At 52.8% G+C, this 21,937-nt stretch overlaps 1 protein-coding gene and 1 long non-coding RNA gene across 2 annotated transcripts; one reads left to right on the forward strand and one right to left on the reverse strand.

Moving 5' to 3' along the window:
* Positions 1 to 1,806: 1,806 nt before the first annotated feature.
* On the forward strand, positions 1,807 to 16,243 carry FADS6 (fatty acid desaturase 6). Its single transcript, XM_032617789.1, has 6 exons — positions 1,807 to 2,036; positions 2,695 to 2,861; positions 12,031 to 12,211; positions 13,467 to 13,654; positions 15,083 to 15,262; positions 15,850 to 16,243. Exons 1-6 carry the CDS (start codon positions 1,874 to 1,876, stop codon positions 15,997 to 15,999), a joined length of 1,029 nt encoding a protein of 342 aa, XP_032473680.1. The 5' UTR covers positions 1,807 to 1,873; the 3' UTR covers positions 16,000 to 16,243.
* LOC116746354 lies at positions 9,437 to 21,785 on the reverse strand. Its single transcript, XR_004347687.1, has 4 exons — positions 21,715 to 21,785; positions 13,970 to 14,123; positions 11,745 to 11,895; positions 9,437 to 11,129 (listed from the first exon to the last, which is right to left on the reverse strand). It is a non-coding gene; the product is annotated as an uncharacterized LOC116746354 (long non-coding RNA).
* Between the last annotated feature and the right edge of the window lie 152 nt (positions 21,786 to 21,937).

Below are 21,937 nucleotides of genomic sequence, written 5' to 3' on the forward strand. Positions count from 1 at the left end.
AAAGCCCGCACACAGCAACAAAGACCCAGTGCAGCCAGAAATAAATAAATAAAATTAATTAATTAAAAAAAAAATTGTAGGTATGCCCTCCCTGAAAATGCTAGTATAAGTACCTGGAAGTCAGTGGTAAACTGTACGGAGCCAGACGTGTATGTGTGGTGAGAACTGGCCTATTAAATCGTAAGCCCTTTTGAATAGCAACCTGGTAAAGAAATCTTGCCCTTTTATAAAAAACTGGAGGGATAAACTCGTAAGAAATAGTGAAGGAAAACGCCAAGGAAGACCGAGGAATCAGTCTTAAGTGTTCCTGACCCTCTTTCATAGACTTCTCCTCCATCTCTTCCCTCCTGCCACCTTCCCCTCCCCCTCCCCCTCCCCCTCCCCTCCCCTCCCCTCCCCCCTCCCCTCCCCTCCCCCCCTCCCCTCCCCTCCCCCCCCTCCCCTTCCCCTCCCCCTCTCCAAAGGTCTCCTGAGGCCAGTGCTGCTGTCCTCACCATCCCAGACCTCATTTTTTTTTTTTTTTTTTTAATAAATTTATTTATTTATTTTTGGCAGTGTTGGGTCGTCGTTTCTGTGCGAGGGCTTTCTCTAGTTGCGGTGAGCGGGGTCCACTCTTCATCGCGGTGCGCGGGCCTTTCACTGTCTCGGCCTCTCTTGTTGCAGAGCACAGGCTCCAGACGCGCAGGCTCAGTAGTTGTGGCTCACGGGCCCAGTTGCTCCGCGGCATGTGGGATCTTCCCAGACCAGGGCTCGAACCCGTGTTCCCTGCATTGGCAGGCAGGTTCTCAACCACTAGCGCCACCAGGGAAGCCCCCAGACCTCATTTTTAAAGGGACTTCAGTATAAAACCAGGGGGAAAGTTAAACAAAAAAGAAAAAGGAGAAAGGACCCTCAGGAGCCGAGAAGGGTGTCTGCAGAACACAGTGGATTGTGCTCCTGGGGCCAAGGCCGACCTCCAGCAGCGCTGGGTTGGGGCCTGGGCTGATGGGAAGGGCTAGGACGGGTGCTGTTTGCCTTGGCTTTCAGACCCGGGCACCGCCCCCGAGTGAGCGGCACTGCAGTGGGACCCCACCTGGAATGGTGAGCTCTGAACGTTTTTTCCCTATAGCTATCCCTTCTCACCCCCAAAGCCACTGGGCTGGGAAGCCAACCCTCCACGGATCACCGCTGCTAAAGCCGGATTCAAAGGGGTGCCCCCACTCCCCCACTGGTCTGGGTAGAGTGAGGCCTCGAATTTTCTGTCCCATGAATTCAAAAATATTTTCGTGCACTGTTTAAGGTACTGAAGATACAGCTTGAGCAAAATCGGCAAAGTGAGGCCTGTCGGCACCAGCGTCCAGTCTGTCGGTGGAAACAGGGAACAAATGTCCGTGTCTTGTGTGGGAGAGTCCGCTAAGTGCTACTGAGAAAAATACTTAAGCTATGGGATAAAAATGGTGTCACAAACCCGAGCGGGGTGCGGGGTCCGGGAGAACGCGAGGGAGTTATTTGAGATCAGGCAATCAGGGAAGGCCCTCGGGGGTCTCCTCTGGGGTCTCTGTGCCCCCGCCCCAACCCCCGCCGGGGCCGCTGGACCGCGAGCTGCTTCTGGCTCCGGATGGCCTCCCCACCCCCGCACATCTGCGCGCTCGTCCTGCGGCGATTCTGGTCCTGCCCGCCTGGAGGGTGGCCCCGGGCCGCGTCGCCGCCGCGCTCCGCTGCAGGAGCCCTGGCGCCCGGCACGCGCCCTTACCGGGGGGCGGGGATCCCAGCCGCGCGCGTGACTCCGCCCCGGCCCGCCCCGGCTCGCGCTCTGCGCTTAGCCCGCCCGGCGCCGCAGACGCTCCGGGTCTTCCGAGTCCTCCGCGGGCGCCGAGCCCGCCGCGCGGAGCCCATGGAACCGGCGCGGGGCGCGCTCCGTGCGAGCGGCGGGGCCGAGGCGCTGCTGGGCGAGCTGGAGGTGCGGGTCCAGGACGTAGTGAGGGTGAGCTCGTGGTGGGAGCGCCACGGCGTGGACTGCGCCATCCTCGCGCTCAGCCTCCTCGCCTTGCCACCCGGTGAGGGACACGGGGCCAGGGCGATCAGGGGCCCGGCTGGGATGGGGGCGGTGGGAGGCGGGGGAGGGAGACGGAGAGGGCTGGGGGGCGGCGGGGTGGGGTAGACGGCGCGTGCCCGGGACCCCAGGACAGAGGGTCAACCCCGAAAGTCTAGTTGGGGTGTCCTGCCTGTGTCCGCAGAGGAGCCCTGATGGCGCGAAGGGCAGTGGAGGAGAAAGTTGAGCCGAGTCAAGGAGAGGCAGGGAAGAATGAGGTGGCCTGGGGAAGGAGAGGATGCTCCAAGGGGACACCAGGGATGGGGTGAGGGGAGTGAGAGGGAGGATGGGAGCGTTCCCTGCACTTCTGGCCTGGACCCCCCACCATGCCCTCCACACCATCACTCCTCTGGCTGGGGCGCAGAATCAAGACTCCCAGCGTCTCCTTGGTGAGTGAGTGGGGCTGTTTTGTCCCAAATCCGGTAGAGAGAGCCAACCCATGCCCCTCAGGCCATCATGGGACCTGCCTCACCGCTGTCTGTGGCAGTCCTCAGGACTGGGCCCGCTTTGGCCTGGGCTCCCAGGGATGCGGGCTGGGTTGTTTGGGCCCAGATCTCCAAGAACCAGAGAAAGGCCCTGCCCTTACCGCTACCCCCTACACCAATTCTCCCTTCTGCATGCAGGGTTCCTGTGCCTGCGCTCTGAGAATCTCCTGGCCTTTGCCCTGGGCGTCACCATCCTGGGTGTGTGCCACTACACGCTCACTGTCAAGGGCAGCCACCTTGCCACTCATGGTGCCCTCACCGAGTCCAAACGCTGGAGCAAGATCTGGGTGCTTTTCTTTGTGGAGGTGAGCCTGGGACTGGGTGGGAGCAGCTGCTGGTACTGGGTGGGAGAATCTAGATGTGTGCAGCTGTGTGTGCCCTCGAGGGCCGGCAGCTGCAGCTGTGGTCTGTGGGCCCAAGTGTGCAGCCTTCACTATGGTGGGTGTGTGTCTGTGTGTGCACGTCCCCAAGCCCTTGAGAGGGTAGAGGGCTGCATGAGGAATGATGAGTATTTAACTGTGGCAGCCGATGTGGTCTGAGCACCCGTTTCTCCTGGGGGCACCGGCTCGCCTCTCTGCAGCCCTGGGCCAAGGGTGGTAGAGCTTCCTCCTCCCACCAGGATGCCTGTGGTTGGCAGGTCCTGGCTACACCTTTGGGGCCTCCTGGTTTTGCAATCAGGGTTTAGGATGTGAACCACAGACCAAAGGGCAGGGAAGCAGGGGACTGGTGTCACAGCACCCCAGCTCTCCCATCTCAGGACACCTGACAATGGCCAAGCCATCCTAGAAGCCCCCTGTTTCCCCAGGGCTGTACCAGGAAGGTGCCTCCTCTCTCCTGACCCTTGGCTCCCCTGCTTCCACTGCCTCCCCATGCTGCCTCAACCTATGGGCACGGTCAGGAAGGCAAAGGTTTCTGGCCGGGTTGCCCTTCTCTCTGGACTGGTGTCAGGCCTTCCAGTTCTTCTGAGAGCCCCTTCCCTCCTTTCCAGATGGCCTCTCCCGTGGCCACCCAGGTCCCTTATGAACTAATATGAAAGCTGGTACCAGAAACAGCCCCTTTTTGCCAGGAACTGGTTACCATGACCAATTAACTCAATTATTAACTTTTTTAAAGAGCTTTTATTTATTTATTGGCTGTGCCTCGTGGCATGCGGGATCTTAGTTCCCCGACTAGGGATCGAACCCGTGCCCCCTGCAGTGGAAGTGTGGAGTCTTAACCACTGGACTGCCAGGGAAGTCCCTCAGTTATTAACTTTTAATAAAGTTATATAACTTTATAAAACTCTATGTAACTGTACATACACACACACACACACACACACACACACACACATACACACACACGACATTTTATAAAATTATACTGCATTGGTTGGGTGAGAGGAAGCATTTCCTACCCAGAACTCTCCATTGCCCTCATTTTCCCCAAACCCATCTCTCCCACCTGCACACATTTCTTTTTCTTTTCTTTTCTTTCTTTTTTTTTTTTAGAATTTATTTATTTACTTGGCTGCACGGGTCTTAACTGCCGCTTGCAGGGTCTTTTTTTTTTTTAGTTGAGGCATGGGAACTCCTATTAGTTGCGGGATGTGGGATCTAGTTCCTTGACCGGGGATCGAACCCAGGCCTCTTGCATTGGGAGCGTGGAGTCTTAGCCACTGAACCACCAGGGAAGTCCCTTGCACGCATTTCTAAAGTGCCAAGGACAAGGAGGAACCAATGGGTCCTCAGGGTCCATTTCAAGACACTCTCCTTCCCGGGGACCCCTGGGCACTGGTCCCAGCCAGACTCTAAGGTGCAGGCCCAACCGTGGAGCCAGGGTCAGATGCCCCCTAAGTTTGTCATCACAGGCAGGGGAGGAACCGGGCATGTTAGGCAGTCACATGGGACATGAGAGGGAGGGTTAGCTCTGTGTGGGTTTGACAAAGCTGTACTGAGTCCCAGGGGCCTGGGGGCAGCTAAGAAGGAGGAGTCTTCCCAGGCTCCCCAGCAGGAGGGCTCCAGGCGAACCAGAGCGCGTGGCCCACCCTGAAAGACCCAGGCAGCCTGGTGGCTGCACCTCCTCTTGTCCCCTGGGACCCAGGGCAGTGGCCTCATCTTTGCCTCCTTGTCCCTTTAGCTCCCGGCACAGGGCTGAACTCAATATTTGTTGATGATGACCCTGCAGGTGATGGGGGGACAAGGTCCAGGGAAAAGCCAGCCGCTGGAGGGTCACAGCCTAGAGGTGGGTGAGCCCCCCCATGGTGGGGGGGGCTTGGTTGCCACCCCCGTGTTGTGACAGAGGCTGCTTGTTGCCATCAGCTGCGGGCAGGTCACAGATTTCTCAGATGGCCAACCTGAGTGGGAGGCCTCCACTTTTCCACGCCCCCATCAAGGCATGGCCCTGGCCACCCTCTGGGGAAGATCCAGCTCCCAGTGAGAAGGAGGGGTGGCTCTACCTCCTCAGCCCATGGCATGGCGGGGCGAGTGGAGTCCTGGGTCTTGTCCGCCAGGCAGGGGACAGCGTCAGGGGCACTTTGGACACAGTGGCTGCCTTTGGACCAGCATCTAAGTGTTAGTTTCCTCACCTAATAAATGAGAATAGTGTTTCCTCCCTATGAAGCCAGCATGAGGATTAAACGAGACATCCTAGATCTTCATTTAGGGTTTGGGCCTGACTCTTCAATGTTTGCTTCGAAGTAACAAGTTTCTTTTTTTTTTTTTTTTTCCTCTGGAGGGAACACAGTCAACTGCAAGGAAAGGGTTAGTAATTTAAAAGAAAAAATTATTTATTTATTTATTTTGGCTGCGCGGGGTCTTAGTTGTGGCACTCGGGATCTTAGTTGAAGCATGTGGACTCTTAGCTGCAGCATACAGGATCTAGTTCCCCGACCAGGGATTGAACCCGGGCCCCCTGCATTGGGAGCGCGGAGTCTTACCCACCGGACCACCAGGCTAGTCCCAGGGTTAGTGATTTTTGTTGTTATTTGTTTTGTTTTCTCTGTTAGTGGTTTATTTTTAACTGAAAGGTTGACCAACTTATGCAAAGCTCAGTGGACGTGTGTGTGTGTGTGTGTGTGTGTGTGTGTGTGTGTGTGTTGAAGGGGCTGTTTGTTCAGGCCCTGGACCACCACCTGTCCTTTGCATCACGCAAAGGACCAGCTCTCGACATGCAGGATCTCAGCGGACGACCTGGGACCCTCTTGGATCCCTGGCTCTCCCCGTCTGCCACGTCCTGTTGTCTCTCTGTAATCCTCCTCTTGTTGGCTGCCTGTGCTTTTCCCAAACCGTGACCCTCAGCAGGCAGCATCACTATAGAAGAATCTAGTCCGCTAGTTGCAGCCTCAGGTGTCAGCTGAATGTCACTGGCTTTCCTGGGGCAGCCAGCTTTTGCCTGGTTTGTCTGAAGGTCTGCTGTCAAGGGCTGGGGGTGAGACAGGTCACTGTGACCCATCAGATCTGAGGGGAGGAGCTGGCAGGATGGACGGGGTGGCTGACATCCAGGTTGCTGTTGTTTCTCTGCAAAAGTATCCAAAATCATACACCAGGAAGTTCACCTACACCAGGATGAACTTCCCTCTGGGCCCATTTCCAGTCTACACCAGAATGTTCCATTTCCCCTACTAGTGTACTTCTGACCCTCTACCTTGGCCGCTGATCACCCCGGCCTGGGCTATGTCATAGGGACTACTAGTTATATTCTCGGGGACTGTCAGTCATATCCTTGGGGACTGCCAGTCAAAGGCCACAGGAATGTGGGGGGGCAGGCTGGGGCGGGCAGGCCCCCATGTTTTAAGTACTGAAGCTTGGGAAAGATTTTTTTAAAATTTATTTTATTGAAGTATAGTTGATATACAATGTTAATTTCTACTATACAGCAAAGTGATCCAGTTTTCCATATATATATATGTACACACACACACATTCTTTTTCATATTCTTTCCCATTCTGTTTTATCACAGGATATCGAATACAGTTGCCAGTGCTATACGTAGGACCTTGTTGTTTATCCATGCTATGTATAATAGTTTGCATCTGTTAATCCCTAACTCCCAATCTATCCTTCCCTCATTCCCCCCTCCCCCTTGGCAACCACAAGTCTGTCCTCTATGTCTGTGAGTCTGTTTCTGTTTCGTAGATAAGTTCATTTGTGTCACATTTTAGATTCCACATATAAATGATATCATATGGTATTTTTTTCTCGTTCTGACTTACTTCACTTAGTATGATAATCTCTAGGTCCATCCATGTAGCTGCAAATGGCGTTATTTCATTCTTTTTTATGGCTGAGTAGTATTTCATTGTATATATATATACCACATCTTCTTTATCCATTCACGTGTCACTGGGCATTTAGGTTGTTACCCTGTTTTGACTATTGTAAATAGTGCTGCAATGAACATTGGAGTGCATGTATCTTTTCGAATTATAGTTTTCTCCAGACACATGCCCAGGAATGGGATTGCAGGATCATATGACAACTCTATTTTTAGTTGGGAAAGATTAACTCCTGCAGTCAAGAGGGCTTTAGGGACTCCCTTGCAAGTCACTCACTATCAAGATGTTCCCCTGAGTAGGAGGGAACAGGCTGTACCAGTTACTAAGCTCCACTGTGTCTCAACGTCAAACCCTCCTGAAGTCAGCTTTGCGCTACGGGGGTGGAGTCACAGATGGTCCACAGAGAGCACAGGCCAGCTCTGCCCTGGGGGAGGGGTGTCACCCAGGGAAATGCGGTCACCTTCGTTCCAGTCCCGTGTGGTGGTGGTGGAAACAAAGCCGAGAACCCCCAGCCTGGTCGTGATGCTCGAACGCTCCCTTGCCACGAATTCAGGGTGGCTCTTATCCTCTGGGCTGCCTCTAATCTTTCTGTTTGGCCCCTCCCGCCCCCCGAGGGGTGGTAATCTGAGTTTGCACCGCTGTGATTTTTAAGTTTTTTAATTAAAAGAATTATTTAGCAGGCAAACTCAGATCTGCAGTACAAGATATACTTAAAAAAAATAAAACCTTTTTATTTTTGAAAAAATTATAGATTCATAGGACATTGCAAAAATAGATCAGAGAGGACAGAGGTCCAGTGGATCCTTCACCCAGTTTCCCCCAGTAGTTCCGTTTATGTAAGTGTCATTCAACAGCAAACCCAGGACGTTGACATTCGTGTATGTGTGTGTGTTTGTGCCATTTTATCACATGTGCAGATTTGCAAAATGTACTTTTAAGGGTTCTTGTGGTGATGCCAACTCCTGAGGGTCTCTAAAAGCCTGCCTCTGGGTGGGCTTGCCCACTGGCCCCCGGAGGCCAAGGACCCAAGGCCAAGGAGCAGATCAGGTGGTCGTGTGTGGGGGGCAGCACTTAGTCTGAGTGTCCCTAGGGGGAGGGGCTTGGAGAGAAAAGGGTGGGGCTGCTCCCAGGGGCCCAGTGCCTGCCCAGTTGGGAGGGGAGATTGGAGGGAGGCTGGGTTTGCTGCGGAGCTTTGGGGGCTGAGACAGTGTTGGTCCCAAATGTCAATAGTGCCGAGAACCCCTGGTGAGAGCGTCCAGAGGAGACACTGCCGGGACAGGGCTCCTGATCCCAGGCCCAGAAGCAGGAAGGTGGCTGGCTGCAGGCTGAGCAGAGGTACAGATAAAGGCATGGATCTGGGAAGAGCATAGTGCGTGAGGGACCCACAGAAACCTGGAGTCACTAGAATCTCATGGGGACTCTGGAGAAAAGGGGAAAAGGAGGCCCATGGGCCAAGCAGAGGAGCTGGGAGCTTCTAGGGACGAGGCCTGAAAAGGGAAAGAATTTCATGAGAGCCACTTGATAGGATCAGAGCCGACCACATCCAGGCCGCTCCCAGCAGGATGAGGCACTCCAGGCTCCTCTGGCTTCCGCCCTCACCGCGGCCCCTCTGTTATCCGAAGGTGCTAACACATCACTGTTAGCAGGAGAGCCCGCGTGGTACCCGAGGACTCGCGCTCAGGGACTTGTGTTCTCACTGAGTAGGGCTGCCAGATGTAGCAAATAAAAATCCAGGATGCGGGACTTCCCTGGTGGCGCAGTGGTTAAGAATCCGCTTGCCAGTGCAGGGGACCATGGGTTAGAGCCCTGGTCCGGGAAGATCCCACATGCTGTGGAGCAACTAAGCCCGTGCACCACAACTACCGAGCCTGTGCTCTAGAGCCCGCGAGCCACAACTACTGAGCCCACGAGCCACAACTACTGAGCCCGCGAGCCACAACTACTGAGCCCGCGTGCCACAACTACTGAAGCCTGTGCGCCTAGAGCCCATGCTGTGCAACAAAGAGAAGCCGCCACAATGAGAAGCCCGTGCACCTCAACGAAGAGTAGCCCCCATTCGCCACAACTACAGAAAGCCCGTGCACAGCCATGAAGACCCAACACAGTAAAAAAAAAAAAAAAAAAAAAAAATCCAGGATGCCCAGTGAACTTTAGTCTTCAGATAAACAAGAAATGCAGGCAGTGTTTGGGATATATGTCTATAAAAAATGATTCGTTGTTTATCTGAGGTTCTAATTTATGTGGGTGCCCTATACTTTATCTGACAAACCAATTGCTGAGGCCTGTGGAGCCTCAGAAGCACCCCACCACCCTGCAAACTCTGAAGCCAGTGTGAAGGGGTTGCTCAGCCCTGGGATCAGTGAGCGAGGGTCTGGAGGGAGGAATGGAAGCTGGGCAGACTCCAGCCTGGAGTCCCTCCTGCCTGAGGGATGCTGCCGCTGTGACGACCCCCAGCCCCTCTTTCTCAGCTGGTCCATGCCTGTGGCCCTCTTCTCCTGCCCCATCTCTGGAGTGACCCCACCCTGCGCCGGGCCTCGGGCCTCGAGCTGGAAGCTTGGCCCTTGTGTTGATGCCTCCTCCTCCACCCACTCCTCACCTCCCCCAGTGGCCACACCTACAGCCTCCAGCCCGTCACCTGCCTCGTCCTGCCCCTCTCCTTCCAATCCAGTAAAGTGGCCTATCTGAAACCCAAGTTTGTGTCATAATCTTATAATGATGGTTTTTAATCCTGCAAAGTATTGTTTGTGTAAGAGATAAAAGAGGAGAATATTAGATAACTACCTTTGGCTGCTGGCAGAGGTCTGAGGATGCTTCAGTGAAAAAACAACTAAATGAGTGAATGAGAGGGCTGGGGCCTCTTATTTTAGCTGAGAGGGGATGTCCAGAGGAATTATACTGACATCTGCCCCCGCACACACTCTGGCCACTTGCAGAGCCTGAGTGCGGCTAAGAGGTCTAGGCTCTTAAGTCTTCCTGAGGGTACAGAGGGTAGCAATATCAAGAAGCTTCTGGAACTTTCTCTGGGTCTGGATGGGAAATCCTCTTGGGTGAGACCTGTAAATAATCCTGTACGGCGGGATCATCTGTGGCACGTGGCTACATCCTCCCGCCCCTTGATGGGTGCAAGTGAGACACACCGCAGTCCATGTCCAATCTCTCCTTCTCCCAAACCCACCGCGTTCCTTCTTCTTCTGGAAAGAACATCTAGATGGGAGGGAGAATTCCAGTCTTACAGAAACAGCCTCAGATCTCTTCTTAGTTATATAAAAAGGCAAAGCACACAGACTCTGGAAGCCTGTGCTGAGTCACAAATCATGTGTTACGTCCGACCACACAGGTGGCTCATCCCCGTCCCGGACCCCATTCCCAGGTCTGGGCACGTGGCTGAGCACCTGGCCCTACCAGGCCCCTGAGGGTCAAGTTCTTACCAGGCTTGGTAGGGTTCAGGCCCCAGGTTGTTTCTGGCCTTGCTACTCAAAGTGCGGTCAGCGAGGAGGTGTGGACCTTGGGCCAGAGGGAAGAGCAGATCGCTGCATTCAGCTGACATTTCTTGAAGAAAGAAGCAATGCAGACAGGATCGGCCCTCAGAGCAGAAGTACGAGGAAGGAGCAGTTAAAAACAGTCGCTTCTTCTGGTTACAGAACCGTGAGATTCAAAACACACTTGCAGGCCTTGGAGAGAGGCAGGCTGGCCTCTGAGGAGGTCCTGGCAGACCCCGGCGGAGGCCCCTTTGTTGAACCAACTGCCTGGCCCTCTTGAGCAGCAGGTCCTTCCAGACCAGCAGGCCTGGAAGAGACATCACTTTAACTGACAGGCTACCTGCCCACCTTCTGTCCCTTTGCAAGGTTACGAAACCAGAGATAAAACCCACCCCTTTGTGGGTTACATCATCTGAGAGCAAAGCACCTCTCCTGTTCTTGTGAACTCCACAGGCACGCCGTCGCTGAATCAGCATTTACCTTCACATCCTCTGCCTTGAGAGGGGCCCGTACTGTGTTGGTTTGACCATCTTCCCCTGTCTGTTATGAAACTGCTGTTGTGACATCATATCCTACTTTTCGGCTTCGTTTCATTCCGAGGGAGAGAGTCTCTGCAGACAGTGGGAAGACAGTGTCGTTCCTTATCTGTCTTCTCGCGGTTTTGTCTCTTCTGCCTGGACTCTAAGCCTGGGTTCATTCTCTGTTGTAGTGACTCATCCCAGGGGTTTTATGCCTTATCTTGGATGGAACCAGGGTTCAAATCCCACTTCTGCCACCTACTTAGCTGAGTGAGCTGGGGTGGGCATGTGGCCTCTATCTCAGTTTCTGCTTCTGTCAGCTGTGAATAATAACAGCACTGATAATAATAATAATAATAATAATAATAATAATAATAACAACCCCCCCACCCTGCCAGGCTTAAGATTAATGAGTTACATGTGTAACGTGCAGAATGCTGAACCCTCCACTGAGTGTGTTCTGCTGTCTGTACGGGGCTCACACTGACTGGCATTGGGAAACCCTTCACGTCCTCCTGGAAACAGGCAGGCAGCATCTTCAATAAAATTAGCAACATCTTCTGGCTTGGATAAAATACTGCAAGAGGCTGACGGCTGCATGTTCATTTGCATATATTTGCATAAGAAACGCCTTAGTGCCTCTTTCACATTCAGAATGACTGCTCTTGGAGTCTGAGCTGCTGCCGCTCACTGCCAGCTTCGGAGAATCCCACGGTGGGTCACGCCAGGGAAGAGTCACCCCTAGGGAGAAGTGAACTCTTGGTCCCCACCGGGGCACCCTCACGGACAGTTCAGAAGATGGCCTTTCTTCGCCCCCAGGCCACTCCTGCACCCCTGCCCCCACTGCTGTGGGCCCCGAATGCAAAGCAGTGTTATGAAGGTATTCAGAGATAAACCCTCACAAAATAATTGGCAACACATGCCAGGAGCTTTACCTGCAGTGTGTCCAATCCTCAGGCTTGCAGGCTGCAGTCACGGGGGGCTGTGCACGCCAACTGCTTTGCACGCCAAGTGGACGCAGTTGCTTTGACTGGCTGCCACTCTGTGGTCGTGGATCCCTGAGAGTTGACGTTCAAGGCTGATGAGCTGTGGGTGGAAGGCAGGAAGGCCCTGGAAATGCGTGGTCTGGGGAGGGAGGGTGTTTTCAAGGCTCCGAAGATCCTGCTTTGCTCGCCTGTGCCTGATACAGACCCCAGCGCCCTTTCTGGCTCCCTCCTCTAGGTATGCACGTCCTTCACTGCAGAGCACGCCAAGTACGGACACGTCAAGATGCACCATGGCTACACCAACGTGCTGGGCCTGGGGGACTCAAGTACGTGGAGGCTGCCTTGCCTCAACCGCTACGTCTACATGTTCCTCGCTCCTCTCTTGATCCCCATCATAACCCCGCTGGTGGCTGTCGGTGAGTATGCCAGGGCTGGGCCCTGCAAAGATCTGGTTCACCCTTTCCTTCCTTCCTCTCCTGGCTTCATGGAAGAAGTGAGAAGCCCTGAGTTAAGACCAGACAGAAACTTTCTGAGACAGGCAGGCAGGGTGGCAAGAACCTTGGTCCTGGGGCCAAGTCTGGCTCTGCCACTTACTGGCTGGTGATCACAGGCAGGTAACCTAACCTCTCTGAACCTCAGGTTCTTACCTGCTCCTCAAAGAGGGTGTGAAACAATTCCACTTATTATATGAGGGATCTAAAGTAGTCAAACTCATTGAAGCAGAGAATAGAATGGTGGTACCAGGGGCTGAGGGGAGGGGAAAATGGAAAGTCCCTGTTCAATGAGCATGAAGTTTCAGTTTTGCAAAATTAATAAATTCTAGAGATTTGCTATATAACACTGTGCCCAGAGACAACAGTACTGTACCGCACACTTTAAAACCTATGTGGATAAATCTCACGTTAAGTGTTCTTACCACAGTAAAATAAAATAAAAATTTAAAAAACTCTGTGGCTCTCTGAGAAGACTAGAAAGTTGCATGGGAAGGCATCAAATGCCTAAATAAATAAATGAATAACCTTTACTCTTTATATTTGATATACAAGCCTCATTTACCATCATCTTGTTGTCTATTTAATAATCCCTGATCATGTTATAAACATTCACTTGTGTTGTTTATTAAATATCTTCTTTTCTAAAAAAAAAAAAAAAAAGGATGGTGTGAAAGCATAATGAGGTCATAGATGTAAAAATGCTTTCTAAATGCCTCGCACTCTACTGCACGTTATAATTTTTAGCATCATAGGAGCAATATCATGCAGTGGAAAGAGCAGGGGCGAGGGGACAGCCAGACCTGGGCTCGGGCCCCAGGCCACCGCTTACTATCAGACCGACCTTGGTCAGGGTGCTTAATGCTCCGTTTTCTCATCCATTAAATGGGTGAGAACAACAACAAAAAAAACAAAATACAAAAGGGAGTTCCCTGGCGGCCCAGTGGTTAGGAGTCGGCGCTTTCACCGCTGGGGCCCGAGTTTGATCCCCGGTCAGGGAACTAAGATCCTGCAAGCTGCGCGGCCAAAGAAAATGGGCGAACCTACTTTTCAGGGCTGTGTGTGGATGAACTGAACACCTAGGTCACCCTAGTTTGCACTGTTGAGCCACCAGGGAGCCAACTCATGTTGGATCGGAACCTCGCCGACCCCTCCCTCTATCTCTTGCCCCTTCTGGCAGAACGGCTGAGACAGGTGGAGCTCGGGACAGCCCTGCGGACGCTTGGCCTGATTTCCCTGGGCCTTTATTCTCACTACTGGCTGCTGCTGAATGTGTCTGGCTTCCAGAGCCCCAGCTCAGCCCTGGTCTGCATGCTCATCACCAGGTCCCTGCTGGCCCACCCTTACCTCCATGTCAACATCTTCCAGGTGAGGCCTCCCCCACCCTGAGTGCTGGGGGGCTACAGGGATCACTGTCCAGGGTGCCTGGCGCAGGCTGGACCCTAGGGTTCCGTGGGGAGAGAGAGGCCACCTGAGGAAGCATCCCTCCACCTCCCCCGCCCACCCTCTCTCTTCCTTTCTCTCTGTGGGTCATCACAGAGAGTTTTGATCCCAGGTAAGGAGCTTCTCTTCAACACTGGCTGCCATTCACACACAGATCAGAGATTTATTAAGAAGCTTCTATGTGTAGGTTACTAGACTAAGCTCTGTGGGGACACAAGTGAATAGGACCCCAGATCCTACCTCCAGGGCTCTTACTGTGATAAGCCCAAGGGCCATCGCAGAGGTCCCAGCGCACACGTATCGAGGCAGGCGGATGAAGGAGCTGGAGAGGCCAGCTGGAGAGGCCAGCAGCTCAGCACTCAGTTCTGGGCCATTTCCAGGGATGGTCACCTCCCTGCTCCCGGGACAAGTGAAGACCCCGGGTTAGAGCATCCTGCATATGACCAATCCCAGCACTTACCACACCGCCATTAATGACTGAATCCCATGACATAATCCCATAGTTGTGTCCCATCTGCTTGTCCTGCTAGAGCAGAAGCTCCCGTTCACTTCCGCATCCTCTAGACCGAGGACAGAGCCTGGCAGAGCAGGTGTTTTTATACATCTTTGTTTTTTAAAAAAATACATTTATTTATTTATTTATTTTTGGCTGTGTTGGGTCCTCGTTGCTGCGCGCGGGCTTTGTCTAGTTGTGGTGAGCGGGGGCTACTCTTTCTTGTGGTGCGCGGGCTTCTCATTGCGGTGGCTTCTCCTGTTACGGAGCACGGGCTCTAGGCACGCGGGCTCAGTAGTTGTGGCTCACGGGCTTAGTTGCTCCGCATGTGGGATCTTCCCGGACCAGGGCTCAAACCCGTGTCCCCTGCATTGGCAGGCGGATTCTTAACCACTGCGCCACCAGGGAAGCCCTATACATCCTTGTTGAATGAAAAAATACACAAGGATGCGCAAACTTGATCTTGAACCATGAGCAGGATTTTGACTGGTGAAAAAAAGCAGAGAAGGGTCTCTTTGGGATGCAGGCACAGGGACATGAGGGATGGCGGTGGGCAGTCGTGGGCTTAGAGGACCACGAGATCAGAGAGGCACCCAGGCCAAGCCCTTCATCGCACAGATAGGGAGAGGGACCCGGAGACGGGCGAGACTCAGCGAGGGGCACAGACAGGGTCGCATCGCAGCTGGGTGGAGGGCCTCAGCTTCCTCGCGCCTCTACTGGGTCCCGCTGGAGTGGGAGGTGAGGAAGGCGGCAGAACCCACGGTCCCCGGCTGCTATAGCTGAGGATGCCTGAGGCGGGGTGGGGAGGCACGGGGGCTGCCCGGCCCAGCCCCAGGGCGTGACCCTTGTGTCTGTCACAGCACATCGGGCTGCCCATGTTCTCCCGGGACAAGAAGCCCCAACGGATTCACATGATGAGCCTGGGGGTGCTTAACCTGCCCCGGCTGCCCGTGCTGGACTGGGCGTTCGGCCACTCCCTCATCAGCTGCCACGTGGAGCACCACCTCTTCCCCAGGCTCTCCGACAACATGTGCCTGAAGGTAGATGAGGGTCGGGCTGGGGGGGCTTGGATGAAGAAGCTGTCTCAGGGTGGAGGGGGAGTCACCTTCGGGGTTCTCTAACCAACTGGCGTGGTCAGAGGTTCCCAGGAAGGTCAGTCCAGGGTACAGGCAGCAGTGTGGGTTTCTGACCAGAGACACCCGGTTTTCTTACTAGCCGTGTGGCTCTGGGCAAGTTAACTGAATGTCTCTGAGCCTCGGCTTCCTCATCTGTAAAATGGGACTAAGTAGTGCTTACGCTGACAGGCTCTGAGGATGAAATGAAGAAATGGATCTGAACTGTTGGGCGCTCCGTAGGTGTCTGGTGAAAAGGAGCTGTGGTTTATCCCTCTATGCGAAGGACTGTCACAGATTCGGGAGGTCCAGAGAAGGGTGCTGGGGAGAAGCCCTCCCTGTCCCTCGCCTGCTGGAAATGGGAGGCGGGAAATCTCCAAGCCCCTCAGCTCCTCCAGAGCATCATGGGAAAAAGCAGACAGGAGCGGGGGGCCGGGCAGAGGAAGGGTCCCAGTGGGGATGGGCCTGCCCACAGCTCCGGCTCAGCGGCCCCTCCTCCCGCCCACCTTCGGCAGGTGAAGCCCGTGGTGTCCCAGTTCCTCCGTGAGAAGCAGCTGCCGTACAACGAGGACTCCTACCTGGCTCGTTTCCGGCTGTTTCTCCACCACTACGAGGAGCTCATGGTGCAGACCCCTCCCATCACAGAGCTGGTGGGGCTGCAGTGAGGGGCGGGCCGGCGCAGTCACCCCGCTCTCCCTTCCGGGCCCACCCCCGGGGCTGGGAGGGCGCGGGCCCTTGCCCAGTGGGTGCGGCTCGGTTGCCTGGAGGTGGGCAGTGAGACGGGGAGCTCATGCTGGGGGGCCCGGGGGTCACCTGCCCTGCTTGCTTTTCCGGGTTTTGAGGAATACCTGGAGGAAAGGAATAAAGGTGGCTGGGCATTCCGGTCAGTCTGGACCTCAGCCAACTTCATCTCAGGACTGAACAGCCGGATTCCTCCCCTGCTCGCTCTGAGCCTTGGTAGGGCTACAGGACGGGGGTAAGGAGGGGCCCTATGGAGGGGGCGGGCTAGGAGGGGACACCAGGAGAGAAGGGTCCGCTCCCTGGTGCCAGGGAGCCCCACACTTGGCCACTGCTGCTTCCTGTGCCCTTGAGATTCTGGCCCCTATGGAGCCCTCTCCCCAGGGACCACAAGGAGAGGTTACCTTTGGCAGAGACCTTCCTAAGCTTTCAGCCCAGAAGCCTGGGCAAGACACTGGCTCAGCAGCTCCCAAGACCCACAGCATCTGTGAGATCAAAGTGTGTGTTTTGTGGGGAGGGCACTCCCGGCGAAATAAGGGGAGCAAGGGTATGAATAGCTTTGAAAGTGACCTTGGCCAGCTCTAGAAGTCTGCTTTGTTCCATGATGTTTACAAGGGGTGGAAGAATTCTCAATTGGAAGAGAGAGAAAATTACTGGGAGGGTCGCTGAGGCTGGAGAGGGGTTCCGGGAACAGGGTCTGGAGGTCAGATGGCCTTAGAGAGGAGAGGAAGGAGGGGAAGGAGAGTGTGTCGGGGGTGCGGATACAAGAGCTGGGGGTCCAGGGCTCGGCTCGGCTGTGAAAGGATGGTCTGCAGCCTGGGAGCGAGATGGGAATATAAGAGAACTACTGGTGCCAGCCGCAGGAAGAGGTCCAGGTACTGGGGACACCACTGAGATTCAGCCCAAAGCGCGCAGCCTTGATTTGAGAGAGGGCTGGGAGCTGCCCTGGCTGGAGGCTGGATTAGAGGGTGGGAGGAAGGGCCCGGCTGGAGGCTGATGGAGGAACAGAGAGGGAGGCCCAGCCTGTGACAGGAGGCCAGAGCAGTTAGTTTAAAATACGGTTTCTCACCTCAGCACCATGACGTTTTGGCCAGATAGTGCTGTCGCTGGGGGCCTGTCCTGTGCATTGTGGGGTGTTTAGCAGCATCCCCAGCTTCTATACACTAGGTTCCAGGAACCCAAGTTGTGACCATCAAAAATGTCTGCAGACACTGCCAAATGTCCCCTGGGGGGCAGAAATCATCTCTGGTCGAGGACATGCAAGTCTATTCTGAGCACACAACTGCCTTGTTTTTCAGTGAAGTCCTTAGACGAGGTGAAGGGTGTGGTGACCCTGAAGATGGGGAGGCTAAATGCCAGCAAATGGGATGGGCTGAGGGGTCAGAGGGCAGGTGAAGGCATTCTCTAAGCCGGGTCCTGTTAGGGAACCCAGCTCTGGTGTGGCCTTAGGTGGCTCTGCTGGGCAGCTGCCACTTGCCCGTCCAGAGCCATTACCTTCTCCTCCACCCTGCGCTCCTGTCCCCAAGCCCACACCTCCTGTCTGGCGCCCTCTCCTACAGCTACAGCTCTCACTACTTCTGCAACAGTCCCTCCGTTTGCTCCTTCCGGGCCTGGGCTGGTAGTGGCTTCCAGCTATTGCTAGCCCTGGAGGGACTTCACCACACCCTGCACCCTGCTACACCTCTGCACAGAGTTCCTTCATTAAACTCTCTTCAGTCAGCCCCTCTGAGCATGCTGTCTGTTTCCTGCTGGGAGGCTGACTGATAGAGCAGAGGTTTGGATCCAAGCAGCCCTCTTGGAACGAGGCAGGCTTGGCAGCCTCCCCCGCTTACTGCTTTGCTATATGTTATCGCTGCTCTTTTGAAATGCATTAGCGACTCAGACGTGGCCTTAAGGACTGGGAATGCGATTAATCAAACTACTTATTCTCCACAAGAAAAATGCAACATCAGAAAAGGCCCCATTGCACAGTCCTGGCTAATTATTAAAACCATCCTAGCGCTTCCCTGTTGGCGCAGGGGTTAAGAATCCGCCTGCCAACGCAGGGGACACAGGTTCGAGCCCTGGTCTGGGAAGATCCCACATGCCACTGAGCAACTAAGCCCGTGCGCCACAGCGACTAAGCCTGCGCTCTAGAGCCCATGAGCCACAACTACTGAAGCCCGCGCGCCTAGAGCCTGTGCTCTGCAACAAGAGAAGCCACCGCAGTGAGAAGCCCGTGCAGCGCAACAAAGAGTAGCCTCAGCTCTCATTAACTAGAGAAAACCTGTGTGCAGCAGCGAAGACCCAATGCAGCCAAAAACTAAATAAATAAATTTATTAAAAACATAAAAATGAAACCATCCTAATACAATCAGTGACTCATTGCTATTGATCTGGGCCTGAGTGGGGAATGCGCTGCAGCTGGAGGCCCTGGTACCAGACTTGGCTGTACAAGAAGCACCCAAGAACACTCCATCACTTTGAAGCTTGATTTTCTGTTACGCTGGGATTGTGGCTGGGATTGTGTGGGGCTTGAGAAATGAGGGGAGATGACAGGAGTGAATGAAGCCCCTCTAGGGCTCTGCAGACACCTATGGTCTAATTAACAGGTGTATCAGAGGTGATAATGTTTACAATGATGATGGTGATAGCTAACATCAATTCAGGACTTACAGCACATTTTCCCCTATGCTATCTAACTTTAATCTTTACAAGAAATTGGTACTATTTTCCCCTCACGTTACATATTGTGAAGATAAGCCTCAAAGAGATTAAACTTATCAATATCATATAGCTAGCAAGTGGAGGAAGAAAGATTCAAACCTGGTGTGTCCAAAGCCAGAATTCCTGCTCTTAACCACCAGACATACTACCTCTGGGTAGGGAGCCCTATAGGGCTTGCTGGGGTGTCAGATCCTGAATCTCCTTCTCTTCCTCCTGTCTTAATAAATGGATCATTAAGACAAACTCTTTATGAACATCCATTATGTGCCAGGCACTGTGCAAAGCTCTGGAGATAAAAGAGTAAATGCGATGGGGCCCCAATCTCCTGGAGCTTACCGTCTAGCGCAGGAATTGACAAACTTTTTCAGTAAAAGGCAAAATGGTAAATGTTTTGGGCTTTGTGGATGATATGGTCTCTGTCACAACTACTCAACTGTGCCATCAAAGTGCAAAAACAGCCAGAGACAATATGTAAAGAAATAAGCATCACTGTGTTCTAATATATAATATATATACATATATTTTTTTTGGGGGGGGGGCATGCCGCGAGGCTTGCAGGATCTGTTTCCCAACCAAGGATCGAACCCGGGCCCCGGCAGTGAAAGCGCTGAGTCCTAACCACTGGCCCGCCAGGGAGGTCCTTAAAAGAATTTTTAAAAAATTTTATGTAGTTTTCACATGTCACAGAACATTCTTCTTTACAGTTTTAGAAAAACTATTTAAGAATGTAACAGCCATGAACTTGTGGGTTATACAAAAACAGGTGGTGGGCAGGATTTGGGCTGCAAATAGTAGTTTGCCTACTCCTGGTCTAGTGGGATGAGCACAAAACACAATGACTTATTAGAAATCAGAGCAGTATTTACCTCTGAGTACCAGGGAGGGGAAGTGACTAGAAGGGGCACAAGGAATTCCTGGGGGTGCTGGCCATGTTCTACTTGATCTGAGTGGAGGTTACATGGTTATATTTCGTGGTGACTCATCAAATAGTACACTTATGGTTTGTGCACTTTTCTGTTCATTGTACTTTGTAAAGAAAAAAATGTTGCCTGCCATTCCAGTTCTACAAGAATCAAGCCATTAGCTACTGCAGTCACCCACTGGCAATGATCCCAAAGGGGAATTCAGGATGGGGAAAAACAGGAAGCATTCTGTGCTTTGGATATACTGGCCCCTAGATAGTTAATTTATATATCTAAGGAAGAATTTCAGTGACCCCATATTCTTGCATCTTACATGGAAAAGCAGTAAAAGCATTAACTCGAGATGTCTGTTCTTTGTGATTAGCAATACTCTTTTTTTCCTTGACTACATGTTTTTCCCAGCAAAAAAAGTTCATGTATATCCTGGCTCCTCCCTTACCTCTTTGGAGTAGTTTCTCAGAGTAATGTGAGAGGCTGTCTCCTGGGCTACAGTCCTCAGTAAGGTCCCGGAATAAAACTGAACTCACGATGTGTACATTGTGCATTTTTCTTTTAGTCGACAACTTCAATAAAAAAAATAAGAATGATAGGGACTTCCCTGGTGGCGCAGTAGTTAAGAATCCGCCTGCCAATGAAGGGGACACGGGTTCGAGCCCGTGGTCCAGGAAGATCCCACATGCCGCGGAGCAACTAAGCCCGTGTACCACAACTACTGAGTCTGAGCTCTAGAGCCCGTGAGCCACAACTTCTGAGCCCGCGAGCCACAACTACTGAAGCCCACGTGCCTAGAGCCCATGCACCGCAACAAGAGAAGCCACTGCAATGAGAAGCCCGTGCACCACAACGAATAGTAGCCCCTGCTTGCCACAACTAGAGAAAGCCCGCGTGCAGCAACGAAGACCCAACGCAGCCAAAAATAAATAAATAATTAAAAAATTTAAAATTTATTTAAAAAATAAAGAATGATAAAGCAGTGTAATAGGTAATGATGGGCTGGAGTGCTGCAGGGACAAAAAGGGGCCCTAACCCAGCTTGGGAGAGGATGGGTCAGGAAAGGCTTCTCCAAGGATGTGCTTCACAAGAAGGCCCTTGGGGGAAGGGTGGGGGAGGCAGCATCAGGATCACTGGGTCAGATGTGACTATGGACCTGTCATTTAAAAATACATCTCGTTATGATCCAGCAATCCCACTACTGGGCATATACCCAGAGAAAACCATAATTCAAAAACACACATGCACCCCAACGTTCACTGCAGCACTATTTACAATAGCCAGGTCACAGAAGCAACCTAAATGCCCACTGACAGACGAATGGATAAAGAAGGTGTGATACATATATACAATGGAATATTACTCAGCCATAAAAAGGAACAAAATTGGGTCATTTGTAGAGTCGTGGATGGACCTAGACACTGTCATACAGAGTAAAGTAAGTCATAAAGAGAAAAACAAATATCGTATATTAACGCATGTATGTGGAATCTAGAAAAATGGTGCAGATGAACCAGTTTGCGAGGCAGAAATAGAGACACAGATGTGCAGAACAAATGTATGGACACCAAGGGGGGAAAGTCGGGGAGGGGGGGATAGTGGTGGTGGTGGGATGAATTGGGAGATTGGGATTGACATATATACACTGATATGTATAAAATAGATAACTAATAAGAACCTGCTATATAAAAAATAAATTAAAAAATACATCTTGTTTCTTGTGGATTTTTTGGCCTTAATTTTGATCTTCTGAAACACTGCATTACAAGGTTATTACTTTGATTACTGAGGTTTTTGGCGCCCCCTTAAAATTTGCACTCCAGGCCATTGCCTCATTCGCCTCACCCTATTCCAGCCTGCTGGACAAGGGTGGGAGATCTGGCTCTGCCCTTGGTACAGAGGGCAAGACGCTCCTCTCTGTTCCCTCACCTATGTAAAGGGGAGGACGATTTAAGCAACAAGATCTCCAAGGTTTAAAATTCTCCCTGGCCCAACCTGGACAGCATCTTATCGGGGTCAAACCTGTGTAACGCCCGGCGCCGGAGAAAGGAATGCCGGAAGTCCTGCCTGGAGACCCTTTTTCTAGACTTCCGGACTCTGTGGTTATTACCCAATGGGCGGGGAGGCTCGCTTGAACCTGGCTTGTGATTGGCTGAGATGGAAACGAGGCGGGGTTCGCTATCAAATGGGAAAGGCGTTTGCGTCATCAGCAAGCGACGACAGCTTCCGGGGGTGGGGTAAGTAA

The sequence above is a fragment of the Phocoena sinus genome, chromosome 20 (genome assembly GCF_008692025.1).
Source record: "Phocoena sinus isolate mPhoSin1 chromosome 20, mPhoSin1.pri, whole genome shotgun sequence".
NCBI classification, from domain to species: Eukaryota; Metazoa; Chordata; class Mammalia; order Artiodactyla; family Phocoenidae; genus Phocoena; species Phocoena sinus.

Excerpts from the sequence above, each read along its gene's own strand:
- FADS6 (XM_032617789.1), top strand. The coding sequence starts at position 1,874 with ATGGAACCGGCGCGGGGCGCGCTCCGTGCGAGCGGCGGGGCCGAGGCG. Across the intron at positions 2,037-2,694 it reads CCTCCTCGCCTTGCCACCCG|GGTTCCTGTGCCTGCGCTCT; the intron begins GTGAGGGACACG and ends TTCTGCATGCAG. Across the intron at positions 13,655-15,082 it reads TCCATGTCAACATCTTCCAG|CACATCGGGCTGCCCATGTT; the intron begins GTGAGGCCTCCC and ends TGTCTGTCACAG.